The sequence below is a fragment of the Rhinolophus hipposideros genome (genome assembly GCF_964194185.1).
Source record: "Rhinolophus hipposideros genome assembly, chromosome: 6".
NCBI lineage: Eukaryota > Metazoa > Chordata > Mammalia > Chiroptera > Rhinolophidae > Rhinolophus > Rhinolophus hipposideros.
Window position 1 is genome coordinate 8,180,023 of NC_138052.1, and position 26,550 is coordinate 8,206,572.

The following is a 26,550-nucleotide window of genomic DNA, read 5'->3' on the forward strand; positions in this document are numbered from 1 at the left end:
TTTCTTATTGTAGGCATCTGTCATCAGTTCTGGGGAATAAGTTTGACCATGGAGCTGAAGCCATTATGCCAACAATCTTTAATTTAATTCCAAACAGTGCCAAAATTATGTCCACGTCTGGTGTGGTAGCTGTTAGGTTAATCATTCGGGTAAGTATGTTTTGGGGCCATACATGGAATAAGCAACTGGTAAATATCGGTGGTTGGTAAGCAGTATTTAGAGGCATTTTTCATTAGAGCGATCATATATAGTTGGAATCCTGTTGTACATACAGTATTGGCCCTTTTTCCCAATAATAGCATATGAGCCTTTTACATTCTGTAATCTGAATTACAGATACGGTGTATAGTTACTGAGGTGTTGATTGACTCATCATTGCTTTTAAATATTTGAACATCTGCGTCTGCTTCTGAGTTTCTGTTCTTTTTACTCCTCCAGATATCACTCCCATTCTTGCCTCCTCTCCCCAGTCGTTCCATTTTAGGTATTTGTTCTTGTGGTTTTGTTACTTACCTGTCATTGTTATTTAATTAATTGTAGGCAAGCACAGACACCAAATACTCTCTTCAATTAAGTTTGCTAAACATTTATTTAGATTTAAATAATTATCTGAATATGTACGAGTTTTCAGTAAAACCTAGTTCACAAAGTCTTAAATGAAACTTCTCCATATCACCTCTCCCTACCTTCAAGCCCCTTTTCCCAGAGGCAAGCCTTGTGACTGGGGCTTGATGATGCTAACGAATATCTACCCAGAATAGTCCTGATTATTGTGGGTTATTTACTTTGTGTTCTTTTTAGTTCTTACTGTTTGCACTGCCTACTTCAAATTAAACCCAGTGCCATTATTGAACATTTCCACTGAAACGATACCAAAATAAATTGGTCTGCTGACCCCTTTTGGACTCGCTCAGACCTGCTGCTCAGATAATTTAGACTTTGTACTAATGATATGTTTTAATTTTAGACTTATTTCCATATCATCATGTCAGTTTTGGCTCTGTAAATTTTGTCATGGCCTTTGGCAGCAATATCCAGTGAAACTTTCCTTTTTAAACTCTGTGAAATTCTATTATGGATATATATGTATGTGTGTTAGGTAGGTTAGTAAGGAAGTGGTTGTCTTAGTTTTGTTTTATTACTGCATTTTCAAGTGTTCATCTCTGGTTTTGTTCTTTCCCACAGCACACACACATCCCGAGGCTAATACCTGTCATAACAAGCAACTGTACCTCTAAATCTGTTGCAGTTAGAAGGTAAATTTTAAGTCTCCTCATTAATTTTGAATTATTTAAAACAAAACAAATTTCAGATTTTCTTCAATGGGAAAAAGTTTATTTGCCATGTTTAATATTATTTAAGATTGTTGTAATAAATGCTTTTGGATAAAGGATTATGATCTAAATAATCAGGAAAGTAAATTTGGATAATCTTGTGTGTGTGTGTGTGTGTGTGTGTGTGTGTGAAAGAGAGAGAGAGAGAGAATGAGAATGAATGAATGAATGAATGAATAGGTATGTAAGTTAATTGGGGATGGGGGAAGGAGGGGGAGAGAGGACCCCCTGTGCATTTCTTCCTGAGATAATCACTTTACCTATATCATTGGTCTATCGCATCCTCTGAATGTGAAGACAGTGACGGCGTGCAAGACAAAAACAATGTAAAAATTAATGGAAGTTATTTCCTATTAGCTTAGGTAGGACAGGTGTGTCTGCATCTTCTGATAGTGACTTCTGGGATTCCGAATTCTGACCAGTCACCTGCTTCTGCTTCACAGCCGTGGGAGATAAACCCTGCAGATACGACCTGGGTGGCTAGCTGCAGCTTTGTTCCTATGTCCCTGTCTTGTCATGTGTCCCGGTGAGCTGCCCTGACCCACATGTGAGGAGTAAGGGCTCTTCTAGCTAGGATTTATGGTTTTTGACTGTTGAGTCACAGAGTCTTTTGAAAGTCTGTTCAGATCTCTGGCCCCTCTTCCCAGGAAAATGTAAATACATAGATTGGTTTTGTGTAGATTTCCAGGGGCTTCATGGACACCCCTGAAGCCTCTCAGTGATATTGTCAGGAGCTTCACAGTGTCCGTTAGTGCGCCGCAGCCTCTGGCCCCATTCCTGGAGTTCTGTGTCTTGGTCCTAGCCCAGTGAGAGGGAGAGCCCTTCCCTCTCAGGCGTAGCGTCCAGCTCACCTTAGCTGCCTGCTGTTTCCTTCCTTTCCTAGGCTGTCATGTTGGTCCTGCCAGTTTTCCATGGGTCGGGGACCCTCTTTAGCATTAGGCGGCCCTACTGCCATCTTATTCACAGTCGTGTGGAATAAAAGAAGGGGAGTAATCCAACTGTATGCAGCCAGGAGGAAAGAAATTTGCTCCTTCTACTGAAAAAGCTTAATTCTGAACTGCACGGCTGAACTGGATGCAGCTGACGAACGCCGTCTAGCCTTGACACGCAGGTCAGCCGCTCCTCAGGACTGGCGGACAGCTTCAGCTTCCCCTAGAGACGACAGCGTGAAGTCAGCTAGGTAGATGGATGATAGTGAACTTCAGAACCGACAGATTTGGGTTGAAGTATTACCTCTTCCCACTTACTAATTTTTTGACCTGTTAGGAATAAGAGTACCCTTGCGCAGAGTTGTTCTGCAGATTCAATCATTCACGTAAAAGGATTTGACACTTAATAAATGGTAGCCATTATTAGAATTTGTTGCTGGTGCTGCTGTTATTGTTACTGTTGTTTTTAGGTTTCTAAGATGAATTCAGAGTGCGGCTTTCCTTTGTGTAAGGCAGAGTTCTTGCAGTGAAGTGACATACATTTTGTTGTAGAATGTGACAGGATTTTGAGTGTGTTAGTCGGCTTGGGCTGCCATAACAAGATACATATACTAGATGGCTTAAAGAACAGAAATTCATTTTCTCATAGTTCTGGAGGCTGGCAGTCTGAGGTCATGATGCCAGCCAGCATGGTTGGGTTCTAATGAGGGTGGTTTACAGATGGCTGCCTTCTTGCTGTGTCTTCACATGGCAGAGAGAGAGAGAGAGAGAGAGAGAGAAAGAGAGAGAGAGAGAGAGAACACGCACGCATGCACGCGTAAGCTCTCTGGTGTTTCTTGAGAGCTCCACTTAATTACCTCCCAAATACCCCATCTCCAAATACCATCATATTGGGGATTAGTGCCTCAACATACGAATTTTGGAGTGACACAGTTCAGTCCATAGCATTTCACACTTCTAGCCTCTGGTACTAAATGTGAGTAGCAGCCACAATTACTGTGACAGTAGAATTGCCACCCTCTTCTTCATTTTCTGAGCCACACATCCAGATTGCTGTTCTTCATTTAGTCAGAGTGAGTGTCAGTAAGAACCATGTGTCTTAATGCTGAAAGAAGTAAGGGACCATCTGGCCCCGTCCCGCTGCCTTCGGACAGGTAAGAAGCAGTGAAACCAAAGCAGTGCGCTAGGCTTCGCTTTGCTTTGAAGTTTTAAGAAATGGATTGCATAATCTCCTTGTTTTTAAGAACTTTATAATTTAATTGGGGGAGGTTAAAAACAGTAAGGCAAAGCAATGTAAGAGTGGGTTACAGCGTATGTATTGTGGATTTAGGAATTCAGAGAAAGCAGTGATTAAAATCAGCTCCCAAAAAGCTTCATAGAAAGTGGAAAATTGAGCTGCTTTTGGAATGATAAGTAGGTGAGGGAAAGAGACAAGTTCTAACCTGATGTGTTTAATTACTGATGTGTTTAAATGATGCCAACGTTGATAGACTTCTGAGTGTGATGTTAGTCTAAAAACTTGAAAGCAAAACCTAAAATAGTTTGTTCTAACACATTTTAGACAAGAATTAGCACTAAAGATGGCTGCTTTCACTAAGAGATAAATAAATATAGACATATACACATGCATTGAAAAATAAATAAAAAAATACCAGGAACTGACGCGGGGAAAAGGGTGGAAATAGAATCAACATGGCCTAGGTTGGGGCAGGAGTGGGAAAGCAACAGTGAGGGCAGGATGTGGCGTAGGCCAGCGGCTGTCCTTAGAGAAAGTTTGCTTCCCAAACCCCGCACTCCGTCCTGTTCCAACCCAAGGACTGGGTGCTTCTAGAAGAGTCCACTCTGCTTCTGGCACAGGGTGACTCTTTCTTGTTTGTGTCACTCACTGGGTCGTGTCTTGGTTACCGTTGTATCTCTAGCATCTAGCATCGGGTAAGGGTTTATTAAAGATCTATTGAGGTTTTGAATTGAGGGGATCATGGGAAAGAAGTCTGATCATTAGAGAAAGATTACCTTCTGATTTGTTTCCTTGACTGTGTTCCTAAGACTATTTAGATTTATTCCTCCAAAGATGGATATCCATCCGGGACTTCACCCAAAGTGGTGATGTAATCCAAAGGAGATGAGCCTACAATTGTTCTTGTGCACAAACCAGACCAAGGAAAATCACAAGAGTGAAAAGGCTGGAGAAGAAAGGATGTTGAAAGATTAAAGAGAGGAAAATAGCTGAGTCGCTAGAAAAAATATATTTTAAGCACTACTTAGGACTTGAGCAGGAAAATTTGACAAACACTTTGTTTTTCAGGGCAGTTTTTACTTTATTTCTGCAAGGCATTCTGTGAAATTAATGCAGAGACCAATTCCCTGATTCTGTAATGTACATTGATCTTTTCATGCATGTTTACATGCTGTATTAACGTATTATTTGAGGTGAAGAGAATGATACGCCCTTTTAATAATGTTCCCCATGAAGCTTAAGTTTGTGATTTGGAGAGAACTTTTGCATCTTGTTCCTATATCTCTGATTTTTCTTTCTTACCACCATAAATGCTTAATTTTTTCATTTGCTTTGATTTTTAGTCAATTCTGATTCCATCTTTATGTTCCATATTTTAAATCATAGAAATTAGAAACAATTTCCCAATTATAAAAAGTTGTATTGGTCATTTAAGAAAAAAGCTTCTATTTTCACTAACATAAATTACTAAGTTACATATTTTTTTCCTTTACAATTTTCAGACGCTGTTTTGAATTTTTAGAATTACTTTTACAAGAATGGCAAACACATTCCCTGGAACGGTGAGCATCTGATTTGCTGTTTTAGTCCTCTGAATTTACTCTTGAGATTTAATGCCAGTGGTCCAAGCCACTTTCTATCAGAAATGAAGGAATGTAAGCATTTGTTTGCACAACTACTTTTGTTATCTCTACTGATGGGAAGCATGTAATATTGGTAGAAGCCTGTAGTTAATTTCACTGGTTGAAATATTAGTGGGCGTAGAGATGTGGGCAGATGTGCACTATGACAGGTACAAAGCCTGGTTAACTCCTTACTGACTCTGATCCTGCAGTGTGATATTCCTGTCAGTTCCCGTGAGGTAAGTGTTCAAAGTTAGCAGGCACGGTATAATTCGTAGGTCCTAAAAGGTATTTCACTCGTTTGAAAGTTGCCTTTTTGACCCCTCTGTATCAGAAAGTCAGCAGTTTTCTTTTTATTCAGATTGGTATATGCTAAAAAGTAGGATTATGACAGAATCCTTGAAGAAGCATGCGTCTTCATTTTGAGATTCCTTTTTTCCTATTTTTAATTCATGTCAGTTTTAGGTGCTTTTATTCTTTCTGAGTTAAATTTGGAGAAATAGATAGTATGTGCCACCCATTTTTTTAAATGATATATCTTATAGTTTGCAAAGAACTTTAGAGCATATTAAACATTTTATTAGCATGGAATTTTAATAAATTGAGTACTCCTTGGAGTCCCACTCCATACTGCAGTGGTCAGAGATGTAACAAAGCCAAGACTCCCAGAGATAGAATTTCATCTGAAAATATTTTGATCTAGAAGATAGTTGCACATTTATTTTTCAATACTTTTTCTTCAATCTCTTGGGTATTATATCCTTTTGATTTGGTGGTAATTTTGGAATGTAGAGGTGGAGAGTCGGATGAGGGAGTTAAGCTTGGGACAGGAGCGGAAGAAGAGAAACGCATGAAGAACTCAGATGTAGGACGCCTCACGTGTTCCTTCACCTCCTAACTCAGCGTCTGCTACTTGGCAGGTGTTCACTAAGTATTTATTGAAGGGACGAAGGAATGAGGCAGAGACTTGGAGCGGGCTGGTAAAATCGGGAACCAGTCTTCGTTGTGTGAAGCTACTCATCCTAGTCATTTCTCTTTTCCTAAAACTGAAATGTTCATAGTGAGACAGTTTAATGATTTCTTCTCAGGGAGAACACAACTAAAGAGAATGCCTTTTTATACAGTGGTTACATAATTTTATACAGTTGTTCATATTGCATAGTGGAACTTGAAAAAACATTCTGTGTAATTGCAGGAATGTGATGCCGATAGCTCGTTAGTGTTTAGGTTATTATTATCTCAGTAAAATGTCCATATAAACTAGTTCTGACTATGGAAAAATAGACTTTTTTTGATTTGGCTGATTAAGATTGAGCTAAATGAGAATGGCCTGAAAACAATCAGCTGTAACTTAAGAACTTCATACCAGAATCCCATCAGAGAGTAGGGTTCTCGGGGTACCTAGGCTGGGTGATAGTGTGGGGCCAGTACCAGACAGTATGAGGTGCTCTGCAGAGTGTTCTGGTTTTCTAAGCTGCATGTTAGCTGACTCACTTGGCTCAAAAGCTCTGAGTTGCCATTTTGAAGTTATTTCTCACATTTGTTTCCATCCGCATAAATCATGTTAATGATTGTTATTACTACTTTCTTTTTTAAATATCTAGACACGTATCAGTATTAGCCGAAACAATAAAGAAGGGAATACATGATGCTGATTCCGAAGCAAGGATAGAAGCCAGAAAGTAAGTGATTATTTATACACCACTGTTTTTAGTCACTATTTTATTTCTCAGATGCATTTTCTAGATTGCCTTATTAAAAACACATTGTTACGTGAACTTTTTGTTAGTCATAACTTACAAATATGACCCCGAAAGGCCATATCAGAATACTTCTGTAGCTTTTTGTTTAGAAGGTTGTTCAGTGCCCAGGCCTGAAAGAGCGATTGTATTATTTGAATATAACTAGGACTGAGGTAGACAATCGAAGGCTCATTTTTAGATTTAAGAATCAGAACAGCACTGGTATGCACACTCAGTGCATTCTCTCCCTCATTGATCCCTGTTAGAAGCCGAGTCATAATCCAAAGCGACCTTGATTTACTCTGACGAATCGCGACCAGGGCAGTCTTTCCCTGTGATATCTTGCAAGCGTCTGGTGGTTGTGTGAGAGTGAATCACGGTGAAGCGACGTGACTGAGCTCATGCGCAGATTACACCTGGTCACCTGTTGTTGCCGTCTCCGGTGAGGCGCTCTTCCGAGTGGTTATGCCCGGCCACGTGGCGGTGCCCCTACATGTACCTCCCTGGGTGACTTTGCCATCGTGACTGGGTACTGGAAGCTTCGGGCTAAGACTTGGTCTTGGGCTGCGCGTAGACGAGCACTGCCAGCTTTGCACCTGTGCTGGGTTTTTCTGTGCTTCTGTAGTTGACCAACTCTCTCCTTGACACAGGTTAAAATCTGTTCTTACTAGCCTGGCATGTGATTGTTTTACTTAGCTGCATTAAGACATTGTGATCAAGTGCTTGTTGTTCTTTGTTCTCGTGGTTAAATTACATTTGTCTGGTTTCTGAGATTTGGGGAGGACCTCACTATGACACTGCAGTGCTTAATTACCCAATGTCATCTTGGGTAGTTCCTGCCAAAATAAGTGGCATAATTCATAGTTGCTAAAAACTATTAGTAATGGATTTGTTAATGATCTGCTACGTACTTAAGGTGCTTTGATTCTTGGAATGTGTTCCCTCCTCCCCCAGTTTTTCTACTTCTTAAGTCATAATGTAATACAGATTTCAAGTAGCTCTGAGCGTCTTTTCATTTTCTTTTGTGTGTATTGTCTAAGTTTTAAATACTTGAAATCAACGAGTGTCACACTGCGTTGATAAAAGCTGCCATTAATGAGTCCTTTGCCGTGTTTTAGGTGCAGTTCTAGATGTCTTAGCTCCATCCTCCTTAAGGCTCTCCAGTCTTCTTGCAAGTTAGGCCCTTTAATTTCCATGTTATAAATGAGGCTGAGATTCAGAGAAGTTAAGTACCATGCCCAGTGTCAGTAAGCCAGCACGTTGTGAGCTTAGGATTCATACCAGGCCTCCTTTGTCCACGGTCTTTTCCTTATGCCATGCTGCTACTAGGCAGGGAAACTGAGGAGTCTAGTCCTGGGCAGTGTCACGGGGTGCACTGCAGAGTGCAGCGAAATGCCTGTTGTGAGCCACTGACTAACAGGAAGTGTGTGCTTTCCCGAGGTGTTACTGGGGTTTCCACAGTCACTTCAGCAGAGAGGCAGAGCATTTATACCACAACTTGGAATCCTCCTACCAGAAGGCTCTGCAGTCCCATTTGAAGAACTCGGACAGCATCGTGTCTTTGCCGCAATCTGATCGCTCGTCTTCTAGCTCTCAAGAGAGTCTGAAGTAAGGGATTCAGGAATGTGAGATTTTATGTTTAAAACTTGGCTGCGTGACAACGCAAATTCTAGGTCTGTCTATAACACATATGTATGTGCCTGTTAAAATTTCCCCGTACTTCAGATGGGTTCAGGCACTAGGTGAGGTGCTGTGGGAATGGTAAGATCTAAGTGGGCTCGGTCTCTGTCATAAGTAGTTTTTAGTTAAATTCATATGGCAGTCCAATTGTATAGTTTTGGAGTGATGTAAGTGAATTATTCAAAATGTCTTCTAAAAACATGTACATATTAACTTGGAGACAAGTTTGGAAAGGGAGGGCATTCAAAACCTGGGACTTAATGTGTTAATCATCTTCACTTCTAATGTCTGTCTCTAGTTATGACTTTTTTCTGTGTGTTTGGGAGATTAGTTGAAAATATAGTGTTAAACCTTTTCTGAAATTGGGAGTTCAAGATTATGAACTTGATTATAAGATTATGGCCAAAATTACCTGAGAAATTCTGAAAACTCTGAAATAATTATTCATTTTCATAATTTCGAGTTACAGATTGTGCCTGTGTTAATGCAGATCAAGTGCACATTTGATAATAAATAGGTATATGCCTTTACTTTCAGTCGGCCGCTGTCTGCCAAAAGAAGTTCTACTGGAAGTACCAACTCTAGAGGTAAGACTAACGGTGTGGAGATGGTGGTACACTGGACGTCTCTCCCACTACCGCAGGTGGGCTTGCTGCTCCCACAGGCTGCTCTCGGGGCTGGAAGCCAGCCACCTGCTCTCAGCGCCGCCTCACATCTGCAGAGCGTGCCGTTCTGCTCTGCGCTCCTACTGTCCCCAGCAGAGTCCCACTTTCCCAGGACGTTAGCTGTGGGGATACATGGTCAGGATGACTTAGGCAGGCAGAAATTGGGCTCTGGGACCTCTCCTCACACACCTCCCGCCAGCATGTGCATACTGCCAGAAATAGGCAGCTCCTTCGCTCTGGTCCCCTGCTGAGAGAGAGTAAAGACAGCCTGTGATGCTTTGAGCAGCAGCAGCAGCAGGTGGGGGCCGTCAGAGGTGGGAGAGGGGAGTGTTTCCTAAGGCAGGGGGTTGTCCGGGTCAGAGTGCACATTTTGCCACATTGTGAGGAAACTGGCCCGATCTGAACAATTTTCATTGTTTCACTTCTCACATTAACCAGAAATAGGGTCCAATTCTTTGGGGTTTTATAGTCTTTGATTATAAGAAGACAGATATGACAGGTGTGGATTCTGCGGTCACTTTTCATTTCCTCAGCATTGGCTGAACTCTCTTCAGTGACCAGAAGAAACGGTTGGCCAGCGCCAACAAAGGTCCAACCTTTGTTAAAACTTGGTATTTGTTGTAAAGAGAAGCAAAACTTGTTCTAATAATATATGTTTAAAATTCTAGTGTAGTCCTGTCTGATGTTTCTGCCTTTCCACTAAAGCTTCCACAGTTAGTACCAAGTCCGCATCAACAACTGGGTCCCTCCAGCGGTCTCGAAGTGACATTGACGTGAACGCAGCAGCCAACGCCAAATCCAAAGTCTCCTCGGCCTCCGGCGCCACGCCTTTCAGCTCGGCAGCCGCCTTGCCTCCAGGGTCATATGCATCCTTAGGTAACCAGCCCCCGCCTCCTGGCCCCCACGTATTGCTGTTTGAGATGACGCTTACCTCTGTGCTAATTGAGGAAATTCTCACTGTGGCAGGGCTGATGTTTAAGTGAAAGTGAGTCGGTGCGCTCCCTGTTGCTTAACAGCCCCCCTTTGCTCATTCCGGAGCATCGTCCTTTTTAGTGACTAGAAGGTACACTGGTGCTCCTTCACTTCCCCGCCTCCATGGCAGCCCAGCCAGCACCTGAACCCCGACCCGTGTTGCTGAAGCTGGGTGTTCTCCCTTCCTGACATTGGTGGGAGCAGAGCCAGGATGGTTTAGTGAGGAAGTCTCCAGAGATCGTCATGTGGCTGGGGACGCCCTAATCTGAGACTGTACCTAGAGTGGGGGAGGTGTGGGGAGCGGGCCAGGAATGACAGTCGGGTGTTCGTCAGAGGAATGTGGGGGACATACTAACCACACACCCGTATCGTACAGAAGAGTTGTCCTTCCACGTGTCACCTTGGGAAGGGCATGCACTTACTCTAACGATAGCCCAAAAGGTTAAAAACAAATTCTTTGAAAGGATTAATACCTGACAGAGAGGTAGGTCAGTTGCTCAGTTTTTCAGCAGACACTTAACACCTGCTATATGTGAGGCTGATGGTTTATTTCATTTTATTTTTGTTAGAGCAAAGTCGTCTGAAGCCGAAATCTGGGCACTTACCTGGATCAGTTTTATTCTGGATTTTATGGAAGTGAATACATTTAAACTTCATGAAACACTGAGACTGAAGTACTTATGTGGCTTATGTATTAATTCCAAATTCACTTCTTAAACTAGTGTTCTAAAAACATTTGCCGTGGAGGCATAATGAAAGAATACCAAGGGAAGATACTGGACCTGTTGTTTATTAGCTTGGTACCCTTGAGCAGGCCACGGAACCTTTGAGTCTGTTTTCCTTACCCAGAAATTAGTTATAATAAGAGTCACCTAGCTTAGATAAGTGATAGAGATAAATAAATGAACTTATATAAAAGGGAAAGAAACAGATTATGATAGAAACATTGTTAGTTTGAGAGGTCCATGTTCTGGAACGTTTGTGAAATCAGTCTTGTTTTCTCTAGGGAAATACCTCATATATGGGTACATTTAGATTGGGAAGAAACCTAACTTCTCTATGTCATTTAACGGTTGTAGCATTACAGAAGCGTTTTTATGATATGTCGCTGTGAAATCAGAGTTCCTGTCCTATGGTGACGTAGTTCTGTTAATTTTAGTTGAGTTTTTAAAGTACTTACCTGTGTTTCAATACATTTAATCCACCTTGAGTAGTTGTAATTAGTATTTGTTCATTTCTAGAAAACTTGAGTGAAACCAGCGTTTAGAGTACTCAGTAGCCTTTGTTTTCTGTACATATTGCGGATATTTTGGTATGGACCATGTAGACTTCCCTCGGTGCTAGTACAAGCACCGGGCTCTTTTGGTCTCAAGATGTAGAACTGACCTTTTAAAGCACTGATGATAAATTTTCAGCCCAGTGTTTGCTCCTCATATAATGAGACTGGAGTATTCCCATTCTCTTACCTTTTCCTGACTAGTAGACCTCTAACTTTCCTCATGTCAAAAATAACGAAAAACAGCAACAGCATAAAACCACCCTGAAGTATAACATAATCCCACTGAGAAGTTGTCACAGTCAGTCCTCAGGTTATACATTCCATCTTGTGGAAGTGTAGCATTAAAGCTGATGATCCTTTTCAAACTTCTAGAGTCCAGACACATGAGGGAAGATGTGGAGTCCGTAGGCCTTGACTCAGGTACCACGCTGTGGAGCTTTGCTGCTGATGTGTAGCTGGGATCGGCCTGCTAGAGCTAGCTAGTTTCTCTGAGCTCTACCTGCCTCTGCCCTTTGGGTGACTCTTTAGTAGTTTAGCTTTTAGTTCTGTCACTCACCCCTTCCGCTGGTACTTTGTTCCAAGAAAAAGGAACTCTGAAGAGGATGAGGGTTATCCAAAAGGAAAAACAGCAGTCATTGTCGACTGAGACCTCGTCCTGGACTGCCCTTTTTTGTGTTGTTTTCCAAAGACAAAAGCACAAGATGCTAAACTGATTTCAAGATAAGGCACTTTTACTTGCTTCAGACTCTGCTTTGCTGTTGAACTTGTTTACCTTTTAATTTTATTTTAAATTGTACTTTTGCTTTTTTAGTAGCTAATAATATTCTGCTTTTTAAGTTTTTTTAATGTTACTAACTGTTCCCTGTTATCCCTTCCCTTGTTTTTTAATTTGCTTAAAGATGGTACTGCCACTAAAGCGGAGGGTAAGCGTTTGTTTCTGTGGTAGAGGTGTGTCTCCCTCTCACTGGTCCTCTGTCCTCACCGAGTGCTACCTCCTGCCCACTTGTGTCCCCAAGGTCCCTGCATGAGACTTTGCACGCTGTTCCCTCCACTCTTCATTCTGTTTCCTGAACTTGTGCCTTACCTCTACCTGAATTCTTATCCTTTCTTGTTCAGTCGTTGTTCTTGTGACGTGGGGCACTTAAGTATGCTGTCTGTGGTTTTCCCTCTGAGCCCACACCGGCGAGCAGACTGGACGTGACATTGCGTGCTGCTGTCGTCTGGCTGCTTGTCTCAGAGTGTAGCACTCCTCAAGTACCACCTTAGCTTTTGTTTCCTTCCCTCTGACTTCTGTGCTTTTGTGGGCCTCTCAGGACTTGCTTTCCTGTTTTGAAAATAAACTTCCATGTTGATTATTCAGGTTAAAGGCTGATAAAGGTTTTCTAGCAGGTAATTTACAGAAATTTTTTAAAAAACATCTCTCACCATAAAATACTGCTGAATTACACGATGCCGTTTTTATTTGTGTCACTGACACATACTCCATTCATTCATTTACTCTCGTTCATTCACTCATCAGTCATGTATTAGACACCTAGGTGTTGTGTTCTCTGCTACACACAAGGATAAAATGGTAAAAGGAATACACATATCCATAGCCACTTGATTTTGCTTTTATGCCATGCTCAGGTAGGGCCCCCTGATTTTGCCTTGTCTTTTGAATTTTAGACATAGCTGTTCCAGTCTGTGCAGGTCTTTGATTACCACGTGCTACACAAGTCATCCTTTGCAAAGTGTCTAGATAGAAAGCATGATAATGTTTCACGTATTGAAATATTACTTACCTCGTCTGCTAAAGAAGTGGCTTAGATCTCCCAACCTGAACACTTAGGAACTGCGGTTTACTTCTGTATGTTATTTAGCCACTCTAAAAGACTAGCCTGCAAAGCAGACGGGGTTTTTTCTTGACGTGTGTAGTTCACAATACTTTAATCCGTATTCTACCTCCTCAAGAACTCAAAAAGGAAAATTAGGAATGGCATTTTGTTCTCAAGATCAGTGTTCTTCAAACGTAACATAAAAATTACCCGGATGCTTGCTAAAGGGACAGTCCCATGTCCTCCCCCTGGAAATTCTGATTAAGTTTGGGAGGAGCAGAGGAATACCAGTTGTCAACAAGCTCCACTAGTGATTCTTGGGGTTGGAGAAGTTTGTGAAATGAGAAGTTTCCAAAGATGAAAAAATGGACAAGTAACCTGTGCCATGATGACTCATTTGTGATAGGAGAAGACTGAGGCTGGGTGTGATTTTCATTTTTTAGTTGATCTGAGTAATTTTATATTTCTCCTTCCCAAAGAAGCCATCCTAAGTATTTCGCCAGCCAATATGGACAGGAAGTGTGGGGGGCGAGATCCAGTAGTGTAGGTGGAATGGAAAGGGAAGACATTATGTAGGAAATTACATTTTTTTCCAGCATGCCCTGATTTCATATGCTTATATAGCAGAATTGAAAGCAGCCTGTGAATTTTTCACTTTTTTTCTTCTGATCAGTTTTCTTTTTTACCAATTCAGAGTGAGGTCAGAAGTCTGCCTGCTTGATTATTTGTAAAAGACTATGAGCAAGAAGTCTCTGGTTCCCCTTCTGGCCGGGAAAAGGGAGAATGACCTGTGGGCTCTTAATTTATAGAGTTTAGAGTCAGACAGAAGAGAACCTTCTTGTGGGAAGCCCACTGAGCCTTGGTCTGCATCCTAGGGCTGTGTGGGCTGTCGCAGAACTGACCAGTCAGAGCTTTGAGCCCCGGAGGACGAGGAGAGGGAACAGAGAGATGGCCCTGGTAGACCTGTAAACTTGAGCAAGTCTAGGCTGTCATTTCTTGCAGCAATGAAACTTGGTAGTGATGCTTAGAAAAGCCACAGATGGTTATTAGAAAAAGGCAGCAGTAAATATCACTTAGTGTCTTGTCATGAGTTTCCTATCAGAGTTTTTGCAGTCATTATGGGCCTTTAAAAAATTTTGTTAATAAGTCTGTTAAATATTTTACTGTCTAACTCCTGAGACAAGAAGAGATAGGTACTGTCATTATTGGGAGGCAGAGAGATGATTTTTGAATCAGTACTTGGATGCTCTAAATTCAAAATTCCAAAAATACTTTTGCGTTCTGGCAAATTCATTATTAATAGTAATTGAGAAAAATATATATTCTTTGGGAGTTATTTCTAACATTTATGACTAATCAGAAAAATATTTTTTTTGTGAAGAACTGAAAGCTCAACTTTTGGACAAAAGTTTACTTCCAGGTTATCTTATATGACCTGTGGGTACTGGCTTAACTGATAGGTTCAGAGAATAGATAATCGTATGATACTAAGTGTAGTCAAAGACCATGCTTAACTCTTCGTGACTTTAAGATTACATAATAAAAACTATGCAGCCTTGTCTGCTCTTCAGGGAAAAGAACTTAGATTATAGTTCAGTTTTACTGGGAAATACAACATTTGGTATTGGCCATGTATTTATCTAAGAACTCTAAATTTTAAGTGATTGGCTTTTTTTACACAATGAAAAAATATGTCTGGATGTAGAAATAAGAGTGTTAAACTTTTATCTTTAAAACATCTGAGGAAAGCTATCATTTTGGGGGACTACTTGTAGGTAGCAAACTTTACAACTGATCCATTTCCCCAAATTTAATTTTGATTCTGTCAAAAATGCTACATGTGAGTACAAGTTGGTTTAATGTGCCCCCAAGCAGTGAGTCATAAAACAGATATGTCTGCCCAGATATCCCAATGTGATGAGAGTTGAGATTTACCTAGGAGACCTTTTAGTTTTTATAACCTCTAAATTGAGAATTGGCTGAAATTTTGAAACACATGGGGTACAACAAACCCCAGTGATAGGAGGCTATCTATGGATTTTTAATTGTCTTAGGCTACACTGGATATGGGAAAGCCATGCCTTCAGATTAAACCAGGGCACAGGTTTAATTTTCCATTTTGAGGGCTTTTCTGGAAGAATGGCAACATGATTGAAAAACATTCTTCAGCAGCACTATTAAAAAGCCATGAGATATGGATATTTCTCCTTTCACTCTTAAAATTCTGCTTTCGTCGGGGCCTGCTTTGCTCTGGGAGGTAAGTTTGTTGGTTGACGCTCGTCACTCCCCGCAGACTTTTTTCCTGTTGTATAGTTCTCTGCTATCTCTTATTTCTATTTCTCTTACTGTAATGATTTTCTTCTTTTCACATTTACTTTCTCTGCATAACACAATATGAATAAATATGAATATGTCATTAATAAGTCATAATACCAAACTGAAGTATATTTTTACTGTTTGTTGCATTTATTGAGTAGGCTTTGTTTTTCCTAAAGACCACAGACTATTTTATCCCATTTCTTTAAAACATATACAGGCACTTATACCGTGTTTCCCTGAAAATAAGACCTAGCCGGATAATTAGCTCTAATGCGTCTTTTGGAGCAAAAACTAATATAAGACCTGGTCTTATTTTAGTATAAGACCAGGGATAATATAATATAATATAATGTAATGTAATGTAATGTAATGTAATGTAATGTATAAGACCAGGGATAATATAATATAATATAATGTAATGTAATATAATGTAATGTAATGTAATGTAATGTAATGTAATATAAATATAATTAATATATAATTATATATATAATATATATATATATTATATATTAATTAATAATAATTAATATAATGTAACACCGGGTATAATATAATATAATATAACATCACATAACATAATATAAAAGATCGGGTCTTATAGTAAAATAAGACCAGGTGTTATTTGATTTTTGCTCCAGAAGTTGCGTTTGAGTTGATTGTTCGGCTAGGTCTTATTTTCGGGGAAACATGGTAATTTTCACTCCCACGAGCAATGAAAAGAGTGCCTATTTCCTACATGCCAGAATATTAGCAAGTTCTTAGATTTTTGCCAGTCTGATAGGTAATAAATCTCATTCTTAATGTCATTTTAATTGGTGAGTGACGTTGAATACTATTTCGTACATGTAAGAGCCATTTCTATTTTCTATTAACTGTCCATTCTTAGCCTTTGTCCGTTCTTTATTGGGTTGTGGCAGTGGTGTGTTGGAACTGGCTTGAACCAGTTCATGAGAGCCAATTGTAAGTTTTCAGGAATTTTGTATGCTGGTTGACATATCAGTAGCCTGAAATTGACCATAGTGGGAACATTTATACCAGGGAAATTGCAAAACACTGCAAATCAGCAGGATCCCTCCCCGCCAGCCAATTTTTTAACATTTACAAGCATGCCACTGATGGATTTCTTATTGATTCCTAGAAATCTCTTATATGTTAAGGAAATTAGCCCTTTGTGATATAAATTACAAGTAGTTTTTCCCAGTTTCTCATTTTCTTGAATTTGCTCAGTTTTTTTGTTTTTTGGGGGTTTATTTTGTTGCTGTTGTTGTTTTTTTGCCATGTTGAGGTTTTAAAAAAATTTAGTGAAATTTAGCAATCTTTTCTTTTAATAGCTTTTAGTTGAAATGGACTTCTCCACTAGAAATTACAAAGGAATTTGCCTATGTTTTCTTTTAAAACTTTTATGGTTTCATATTTCACATTTTAATCTTAGGTCCCTTTGCTATTTTTCAAGTATAAAGTGTGAATTATAGATCCAACTTATTTTTCCAAAGCGAAACATTAGCAAATGATATCCAGTAATGTATTTTTTAAAAAGCAGCACATTACATGGAACTACATACCAATCCTTGTGGAACGACGCAGAAACAGTGTTTAGAGGGAAATTCATAGCCTTAAGTTTACTTTGGAAGAAAAACTGAATTAGGAATTTGTTTCCAGTATGATGGAAAAAGAACAGAATAAACCCAAAGATGAAGTATGAAGGAATTAATAAAGACGAAAGTTAATGAAATAGGAATTAAACATTTACTAGATAGGATTAAGAAGTATAAAATTCGATTCTTTGAAAATACTAATAAAATAGGCAAACTTTATGGACTTGGAATGGACTTGGAAGTCCATTCCAAGCTTTGCAAGGAAAGGTCAATTGAAATAGAAAAAAAGTACAAACTATTAACAATTATATAAAGTACACATAAGTATGGCTAAGTAGAGCTCTAAAGGGTAATAGAAAACTATGACAACTTTAATAATTATAAAACAAATTGTATAAATTTCTGGAAAAACCAAAACTGTTTCTTCAAGAAGAAACAAAAAAAAAATGAGTAGTTATAAGAGTAGTCATTAAATAATGTGAGTCAGGACTTAAAAGTTTATCCGTCCACCAAAAAGTAATTCATTAATTAAAACAGAAGAGATAGCCCCCAAACCCCTACTGTGCTCACATGACTATATGTACAAGTTGTATGAAGCATTGTATAATTCCAATTTTACATAAACTCAAGTAGTCTGAGGGAATACTTCCCTCACTGGTTTATGCAGCTGGTGGGAGCTTGGTGCTATAATCAGATAAGGTACAACACAGTCGTTCTGTGTATGTGAGTGTGTTCATCATGACTGTGGATGTTTAGCCTAGGTCTTTTTGGGGTTTGTTTTTTTTTGTTTTGTTTTTTAAAGATTTTATTGGGGAAAAGGGAACAGGATTTCATTGGGGAATAGTGTGTACTTCCAGGACTTTTTCCAAGTTAAGTTGTTGTCCTTTCGATCTTAGTTGTGGAGGGCGCAGCTCAGCTCCAGGTCCAGTTGCTGTTGCTAGTTGCAGGGGGCGCAGCCCACTATCCCTTGGGGGAGTCGAACCGGCAACCTTGTGGTTGAGAGCCCACTGGCCCATGTGGGAATCGAACCAGCAGCCTTCGGCATTAGGAGCACGGAGCTCCAACTGCCTGAGCTACCAGGCCGGCCCCTAACCTAGATTTTATAGTTTAAAAACTTACTGATACCACTCGGCGCAATAGGAGAAGGAGCCTCTTCTCTCAGAAAATGCAGACAGAGCATTTAAAAAATTTAACAAACATTTTTGACAGAAATTCTTAGCGATTAGGAATAGGAGTTTTCTTAACCTGTTGAAATATCAAACTTTTTGTGAAATTCCACGATTTCATTTTTTAAATGTGGCTCAAGGAAATACAGCCTGCCCTCGTGCTTTTCGTTAGCATTGTACTACATGTCCAAGACAGCAGGATAGAGGCAGAGAAATGAAATGGCAGAATTTCAAGGGAAAAAACCCAAAGTCTTATTTGTGAATGATACTCTATTTAGATAACCCCAAAGAATCTACATATAAATTAGTAGAATTAATAAAAGTTTAGCAAGGACAAAATATAAAGATTAAGAATACTCTTATTTGCTAACAAGTTAGAAAATATAACTTAATAAAATATATATAATAAAAGTAAGATTCCTTTGAATAAGTCTATAAAAATTGAGCAGTACTTTTAGAAAATATTGGAAGCTTTATTGAAAGACATTGAAGAAAATGAAATGAAACAGTCATGAGTGGAAAGATCATTATCATAATAGCTGTCTTTATTCCCCCAAAATTAATCCAAAATTCCACAAAATGCCAGTCAGGATTTTAACAGGTCTTATTGTATCTTCACCTACATATGGAGGAAAACAAAGTGGGTGATTTGCCCTAATTAGCAAGACTTTGTCCAAAGGTCATCACAGCCTTGTGATGTGGCAGGGGCACATGGGCTCCTGGACAGACAGACAGCTGAGACAGACCTGGGCTTGTGTGCTGCAGGTCCTGGGTAGTGATGAGGGTGGCCCTGCAGATCAGCAGGAAAGGGGTGAAGTAAATTGGCTTGGACGTTGGTTAGTCACGCGGAAAAGATAATACGGATCTCTCCTTTACCTCTGGCAGAAAAGTCAATTCCATAAGTGACCTCAAAAAAATGTTGAGCAAGACAGTAAGTTTTGGGAAAATACATACCCTATAATATACTTAAAAACATATAAAATATTAAAAATAATGCCATCTACTTCTTAGTCATGCAACTGTATATACTATTGAAAATGTAAAGAAATAAAGAGAATGGTGAAAACTGGCTTTAGGATCATGTTACCAAATGTTGGGGGAAGGTGGAGGATTCAGGAACGTTAGCAAAGATTTTATTTTTTAAGCTGAATGGGTGTGTATGTTCATTAAAGAATATTTTTGTGGCCTAAATATTTTAATAAATTTAAACAAGAAATTCAGTCATTTTTTCACATTCCCTTGCCTTGGTTATTGCCTAAATTAGCTTTGTGACTTCTTAGGAAAGTCCAATGTCCTTACTTAGAGGCCAGCCAGCCAGACACAGGTATCCATTTATTCATTTGATCTTGAACAAATGAATTAATCTCCCTGTTTCTCTGTTTTCTTATCTGTAAAATGGGAATAATTAGTTACATGTTGTTGTAAGGATTCTGAGTTCACACGTATACACTCTTAGTGTAATATATGGTATAGCTCTTAATTTTATTTTAGATTATAGAATTTGTATGTCTTTTTCTTAAACTGCTATTAAAAGTTATCGATTCGTTTTAATTTTTTTTAATGCATTGCTTTCTTTTATTGTTCCTTACCTCCCTTTCTTGAACCTTTTTCAAGCTTTAAGGTTTGTTTTTCTGTGTTACTTTTCTGTAAGCTTTCTCAGATGATGAGACAGAAATGAGTTTGAACAATATAAGAAGCCAATGAGAGTTCAGATTGGTTTGGTTTTCCCTATCAAGATTGCTATTCTGATTGACTTATGGCAGCAGAGGCATTTTGGTACCCTTTGAAACCGCAAAAGCCCTGATTTTAAAAGTTTAATCCCTAATCATACTTGTTTGATCATCAATAATTTTGCATTTCCGAATTCATTTTTATTTCTATGATTTCATGATTTAATAACTGGAGTAAACAGATTGCTTTACTTAAGAGTGGCAAATTGTTTTCATAAATGCCTACAATACTGCATTATTTTTAGGTCATCGTTTCTCTTGGTACTCCTAATATTGATTCTTTTTATCTTCATCTTCTGCAGCCTAGAAATTTATTGGCATACTTCTTTAAGAATAGGAGTTGAATGCTACATATCAAAACACACTTATTCTCCACATGCTGTAGCTTTTGTTGGTTGCTGAGTGTTTTGCATTTACTCTTTTCTATAGTATTTTTCTTAAGATGACATCTAACATTTTCATTTCTGTTTCTAGAAATTTGATATATTTGTAGACAACAAAAAATAGACAATTTAATCTGAAAAAAATTGTGGGGAAAAGTCCTCAAATGGTCATCACCTCCTCATCTGAAAATATAACATGCTAAAATAATTGAAATATAAGCCCCTGATAAGGTCATGACTCCCTCTCAGGAGTTTCTAAGGTATCCGTAGAATTGGTGTGTATAGATCGTGCACATGCCCACGCACAGGGCAGCGTGTTGGGACCACCTGTGAAGAAGACCTGTGCCTCCTGTCAGGGCCCCTTGCTCTTGCTGTGGGTTGTTTTCTTGTGTTGGTTGCACTTACTGAAAACCTGTGGAAACACTGTTGTTACTGTATCCTCCAGGTCGGATCCGCACGAGAAGGCAAACTTCTGGGAGTGCCACCAATGTCGCCTCTATACCTTCTGATAATCGAGGTCGCAGCCGCGCCAAAGTGGTTTCACAGTCCCAGCGTAAGAAGTATATTTTATGCTCTCTGTTGTCTTAGTTCATTCAGTAGCCCATTCTACAGTTTAAAAAATTATGGTATTTGCATTGACTTCAGGGAAAAACACATTTTTGTGCTCTAAGATGCTGCGAGTAATCTTGATGTTTGCTGGGTAAGCTTACAAAATGAGGATATTCAAGTGTACTTTTGTCTCCTGTCCAGGTGATTTAAATTTTTTGTCATTAAGCATTAAACATTAAAATGTGCTTTCTCTCCCTCTCCTTAAGCCTCTCCAGTTGAAACATAGCTGGACTGTGACCCATTTTCTCTTGCTAAGCAGTCCTTCTGATGTAATTTAAGAGCAGCAGTACCTGGGGAGGTGACTGTTAGGCCGAGTCGTCTTTCCAGCAGCCATAAGTCAATCCATTAAAAGCTCACCCCTCTAGCGCTCTGTTCTAACACTGCAGCCTGCTTCTCTCCCTGCCTGTGCGGGTTCTCGCTTTGCACATCTGCCCTTGCCGTCATTACTTCTTCTCTGTATATGTTGAGTCACTTGGTCTGTTACCTGAGCCCTGAAAGCAGCTATGGTCTGTGTAGTCTTACCATTCTTAGGATCCAACCCTGGTGTCCTACACCCAGCTCCACGGGACTTGGAGTCCCCTGCTCTGTGTCTGTGCACGTGGAGTCGGGCTGGGTGTCGGGATTCTCTGGGCAAGGGGAGTGTAGTGGAGAGGACGTCCCCTTTCCCAGGAGCAGCGCTCTTCGGTGGGTGTGTGCCTGCCTCCTCATGGAGAGAGCACTTAGACTGCAGCCGAACCGTAGGTTGTCTCTTAGTATTTAGAATGTCTTTCTCAGCTTCTGAATTTAGACCCTTTTCCGTGTCCCTTTGACAGCTATGTCCTTATGTTAAACAAGCTTATATCCTTTCTGAAAAGAAAGTGCAAGGTCAGTCGTATTGCGGCCTTCAGTGAGGCTACAGAACCCAGGCTTGTCTGACAGAGAAGCCCAGGCTTCTACACCACACTACACAATACAACATAGGCTGTGCAGGTGTAGCCCAGAAGCTTCTAGAACCTGGGGAACAATAGCCTGGCTCTGCTTATTCTGTTGAACCCTAGTGATTCCTGGAGTCACAAATGCATATAATACTCTGGTCACGGTCCCTGTTCTTTCAACTTCAATATGTTGGAGTTGGGTTGATTAAAAATGTCTAGCCCTTTAGCTGTGCAGTGTTATTTTCTTTCTTAGAAAATGAGGGTTGAATACTATTTCACATTTCTTCATTTATGTCTGCTATGTATTGGCATTGCCCTCTTCAGCGGTCCCTGCTTCTAGCCGGGCCCTCTGCTTAAGAGGTGGTGAAGATTCAAGTTCATTCTGGAGTGGGGATAAGGGTGATTACAGAGCTTTAATTCTTCAGTCTTAATAAAAACACTGCACCCTGCTTTAGGGCTCCACTTTAAAAACTCTTCAGTTTTACTTTACTCACCAAATTTAACTCACAGGGAGCGGGAGACAACATCAACAAATGATCAAGGCTGGAGCTTCATCTTATGCATATAAGTTAAATATTTTTAAAAATTATTTTGGTATGTAAATATGAGCAAATTTATATATTTTACAAATGTAGATATACTAGCATTCAAAGTCCTGGTTTAATAGGGAGTAGATTTCACGTATATTAGATTCAGGGTCAACAGTTAACATACTTTAAGTATTTGAGGATTTTATATTTGAGGATTTAAATATTTGAGGGTTAATATTAAAATATTTGAGGATTTGGCATAGGGCATTCAGGTGAAACTAGTTAATAGCAGCTCCTTTGAAAGCATTGATGTTTATTGAGCACTCCCTACGTGATAAGCCCTGTTTCAGATGGTAGTGATACATAAATTAGTAAGATACAGTCACTTCCATTGGGTTGGTAGGGGCTAGAGAGTAGATGTGTTCCTGGAGGGTAATACTTGTCTTACTCTTCTCTGCATCTCCTACGCCAAGCACTGTGCCTGGCACATTATAGGTTTGTAGGTGTTTCGTGAACAGATCAGAAATAAATGCTAACATGGTGTGATACGTATAAAAACAACGTAAATGCAAAACTAGACGAGGAGGAACAAGTCCTAAAAATAAAGCTATTTTGCTAATGTGTTTGTGAACAAAAACATGGTGCTGTGTTTGCATGCTGACCTTGTGTATTGTGTTATTGTCTTTTAATCCACTTTTTGCCTGTTCTTTGGTCTGCTCTCATACTCAAGGATCCAGGTCTGCTAATCCTGCTGGTGGTAAGCCATTTCTCTTCTTGCCCCCTCCTTTTTATTTTGGCATTCTCCCTCACCCCCCGTGTTCTTTGCACACTATTAATTTCTGTCTTTATTATGAGCTTAGTTAATCCTTCTGCTTTTTTTCTGTATGTGCAAATTCTAGAGTTTGAAATGGATTTCTTTTCTCCTTTTTACATGGCTTCATACTTAATAGTTTATTTGTGTGCTCAAACTTTATGGGCAAACTTGATAGATCATGAGGTGGGTTCTTCATGGGAATGTGTACTTGTGATTTTTACAAGGAATTTTACTTTAAATTGTAGTTAAATCATTATAAAGTACTAATTTTTCTGAGCAGTCACCTTAGTGATTCATTTGAATGATGGGTGTGTGTGTGTGTGCATGTGTGTGAAGTATGTGTGTGCTTAATTTCCAGCTAAGTTACTTCAAAGGTTTTTACCCTTGGGTGATCATGATCTGGGAAATAATAGTGTGTTCGTTATGTTTTACAATTTTATTGCCTTCCTTACTTAAGAAGATGATCTATCTTAATAAATGACTGCCATTCGGGTGTATTGGTATAATCCTTAAAAATTTCCTGTTTTCCCTAAATTTTGTCCCACAAGACGTTGTTATTTAGGTATGTAGCCACTTAATCATAATAAAAATTACTAACATATATCATTTGTTTTTAATTTCTAATTTTATTATATACATCTCAGGGAATGTGGTCTATATGATTTCTCCTTTTATAGATTTGTGAGATTTCCTTTGAGGCTTCGTATACAGTCGGTTTTTATAATACTTCTGAAGAAAGGCGAAAAGAGTGTGTATTCTGTTTAAGATATACGTGTGTGTGTGTGTGTGTGTGTGGTGTGTTTGTATGTAACTGTATAATTTTGACTGCTTGCTCTGTCAATTTCTGAGAGGTATATTAGTCTTTCATTAGTTATTAGCCTTTCTGAGAGTTATTAATAATTATGTCCTTTTTAATTTCTTCCTATATTTTTTTATTTTTATGTTTTATATTTCAAAGTATGTTATTTGGAGCATAAAGGTTCATGATTATTATATCTTCATGGTCAGTTATTCTTTTATCACTATGAAATGTCCTTTGCTCTTTATTAATTTTATTCCATTTTGTTTTAGGTATATATTATTTGTCTCTTATAAACAACATATAGTTAATTGAATTTCCTTTTTATTTTTTTAAAGCCTATCCAAGAATCTGCCTTTTAATAGATGAATTGTCTAGCTGTATTTATTATGATTACTCATACATTTGAGTTTATTCCTACTATCTTATTTTGTGATTTTTTTTTTTTTTTTTTGCCGTGTTTCTAGATATTTTATCCCCTTTCTCTCTCTCTTTCTGTTTGTTAGATTAATGGAGTTTTCTTGGATCCATTTTCTACCACTAATGTTTAAGAAATTTCTGTTATATTTATATTTCTGTTCTTCTGTTCTTCAGCAATTATACTTAAAATTTTGGCATATCAGTTCTTCTAGAATTAAAAAAAAAAGAACCAAGACAGTAAACAAACACCTTTGTGGTTATTTCTGGAAATTTGCTGTGGAACAGGGAGGCTGTTAGTACTCAGCCTCAGCCTACTCTTTCGACAGAGAAATTTGCAGTCATTTTTGTAGCGCTCCACCAGTAATTCTTCTATGTATAAATATTCTTTTAGGATAATTTGATGTTCTTTTATGCTCCTACATTTTTTTTTAAATCAGTACTACCACCAACTACAAGACTATTTTTATGTAAAATTCTCTTAGTATTTGATCGAAGTTAGTGTGTAAACTGGCTTCTGAAATTACTGTAATTTATTCCCTGATTAAATTGATTATTCAATTGTATTTTGCTTCATTTTTAGCTGGCAGCCGGTCAAGTTCTCCAGGGAAACTGTTGGGAAGTGGTTATAGTGGCCTTACTGGAGGTTCCTCAAGAGGCCCACCTGTGACATCCTCTTCAGAAAAGCGAAGCAAGATTCCCAGGAGTCAGGGATGTAGCCGAGAAACAAGTCCAAACCGAATAGGATTAGGTAAGGATTCTCAAAGACCTTGGAACACCATTCCCAACTTGGTCATAATTTTGACTATAATATAATGAGTTTTTCTAATGTAGGAAATAGAGATCTATTTTGAACTGAAGATGTCATTTTGCCTGTGTTAAGACATTTCAATTTGTGGTTTTTACAGTTTACAGCATGTTCAGGTTTCAGTTATAACTTAAAAATGTGTGGGCTTACCATTCAAATTGATAGGAAAGAATTGTGGCGTTGTGGGCTTTTGTGTTGCAGAGTCATTTTGCAAAGGATTACCGTTGAGGGAGTGGGCAGGATTTTTTACTTCATCATTAGAAGCAATATTGCTTTTCATTTTTCTTTCACTGATTAGCACTAAGTACCCGTTAACATAAATTTTTCAAAAGCAATTTGAAGGGTCCACATTCATTTTGATCCTGGTCTTCTCTAACCAACTGGTGAAACTTATGTTCAAAGAATATGTATGGTTACTTTTGACATAGTATTGTTCAAACATGAAAACTAGGAATAAATGAAATTCGAATATATACTATTTATTTTTGTGTTGTAGTATTTAGTTTCTTTGTAATAGTATTTAGAATTATACGAATTGCTCTCAGCAGCTTAAAGACCTTTTACCGCTATTAAAATCTAATTTGTACATTACCTTTTTAATATAAAAGGTAGAAGTCTTTTTAAATATATTATTAAAAAATGTATGTTCATACTCTTTCTTATATCTTTGCTTTCTAAGGGTGAAAATCTATTATATTAATGCGAAATCAGAGTACTATGGTCTTTAGTCTTATTGGGTTATGTTTCTCATTTTTTCATCTATGTCCTCAACAACCATTACTTGAGTATTTACTGTGATGTACTAGGCACTTTGTTAGATTTTAGGATTAGAAGAGAAATGAAATGGATTTAGCCTCTGACTTCAAAGAGCTTGCAGTCTTAGAGGTGGGAATGTGTGCAGTATGACAAGTACTATGACAGGGTGCTCTGGGAGTATGGAAGAGGCGTATTTTGGTGTCCTTGTCTGCCCCAGTCCTCCCAGATTTCCTGCTAGGAGAGGCTCCCCCAGAATAGCTTCTGTTTTGATGAAGTATACGGTGGATTAAGCAGGGTGGGGAGGGGAGATGAGAGAGGTGTTCTAGGGCAGAGAGGAGAATGCGCAGAAGCAGTCAGGTGAGAGGGAGTATAATGCCTTCTTGGAACCACAAATAACTCATTTGGCTACAGCAAAGGTAGTTTGTCAGGG

General features: G+C 38.9%; 1 protein-coding gene across 2 annotated transcripts in view; it reads left to right on the forward strand.

Moving 5' to 3' along the window:
* The window catches only part of CLASP1 (cytoplasmic linker associated protein 1), a 240,411-nt gene that overhangs the window by 130,022 nt on the left and 83,839 nt on the right, over positions 1-26,550 (forward strand). Inside the window, exons 13-23 of one of the 2 annotated variants that reach the window (XM_081051107.1) lie at positions 14-149; positions 1,186-1,256; positions 5,003-5,062; positions 6,727-6,804; positions 8,305-8,472; positions 9,082-9,131; positions 9,915-10,085; positions 12,360-12,383; positions 20,919-21,026; positions 23,257-23,283; positions 25,140-25,307. In XM_081051107.1, the coding sequence (XP_080907233.1) occupies positions 14-149; positions 1,186-1,256; positions 5,003-5,062; positions 6,727-6,804; positions 8,305-8,472; positions 9,082-9,131; positions 9,915-10,085; positions 12,360-12,383; positions 20,919-21,026; positions 23,257-23,283; positions 25,140-25,307 (1,061 nt within the window). The remainder of the gene's footprint in view (positions 1-13; positions 150-1,185; positions 1,257-5,002; positions 5,063-6,726; positions 6,805-8,304; positions 8,473-9,081; positions 9,132-9,914; positions 10,086-12,359; positions 12,384-20,918; positions 21,027-23,256; positions 23,284-25,139; positions 25,308-26,550) is intronic. The other variant, XM_081051108.1, reaches the window with a different exon arrangement.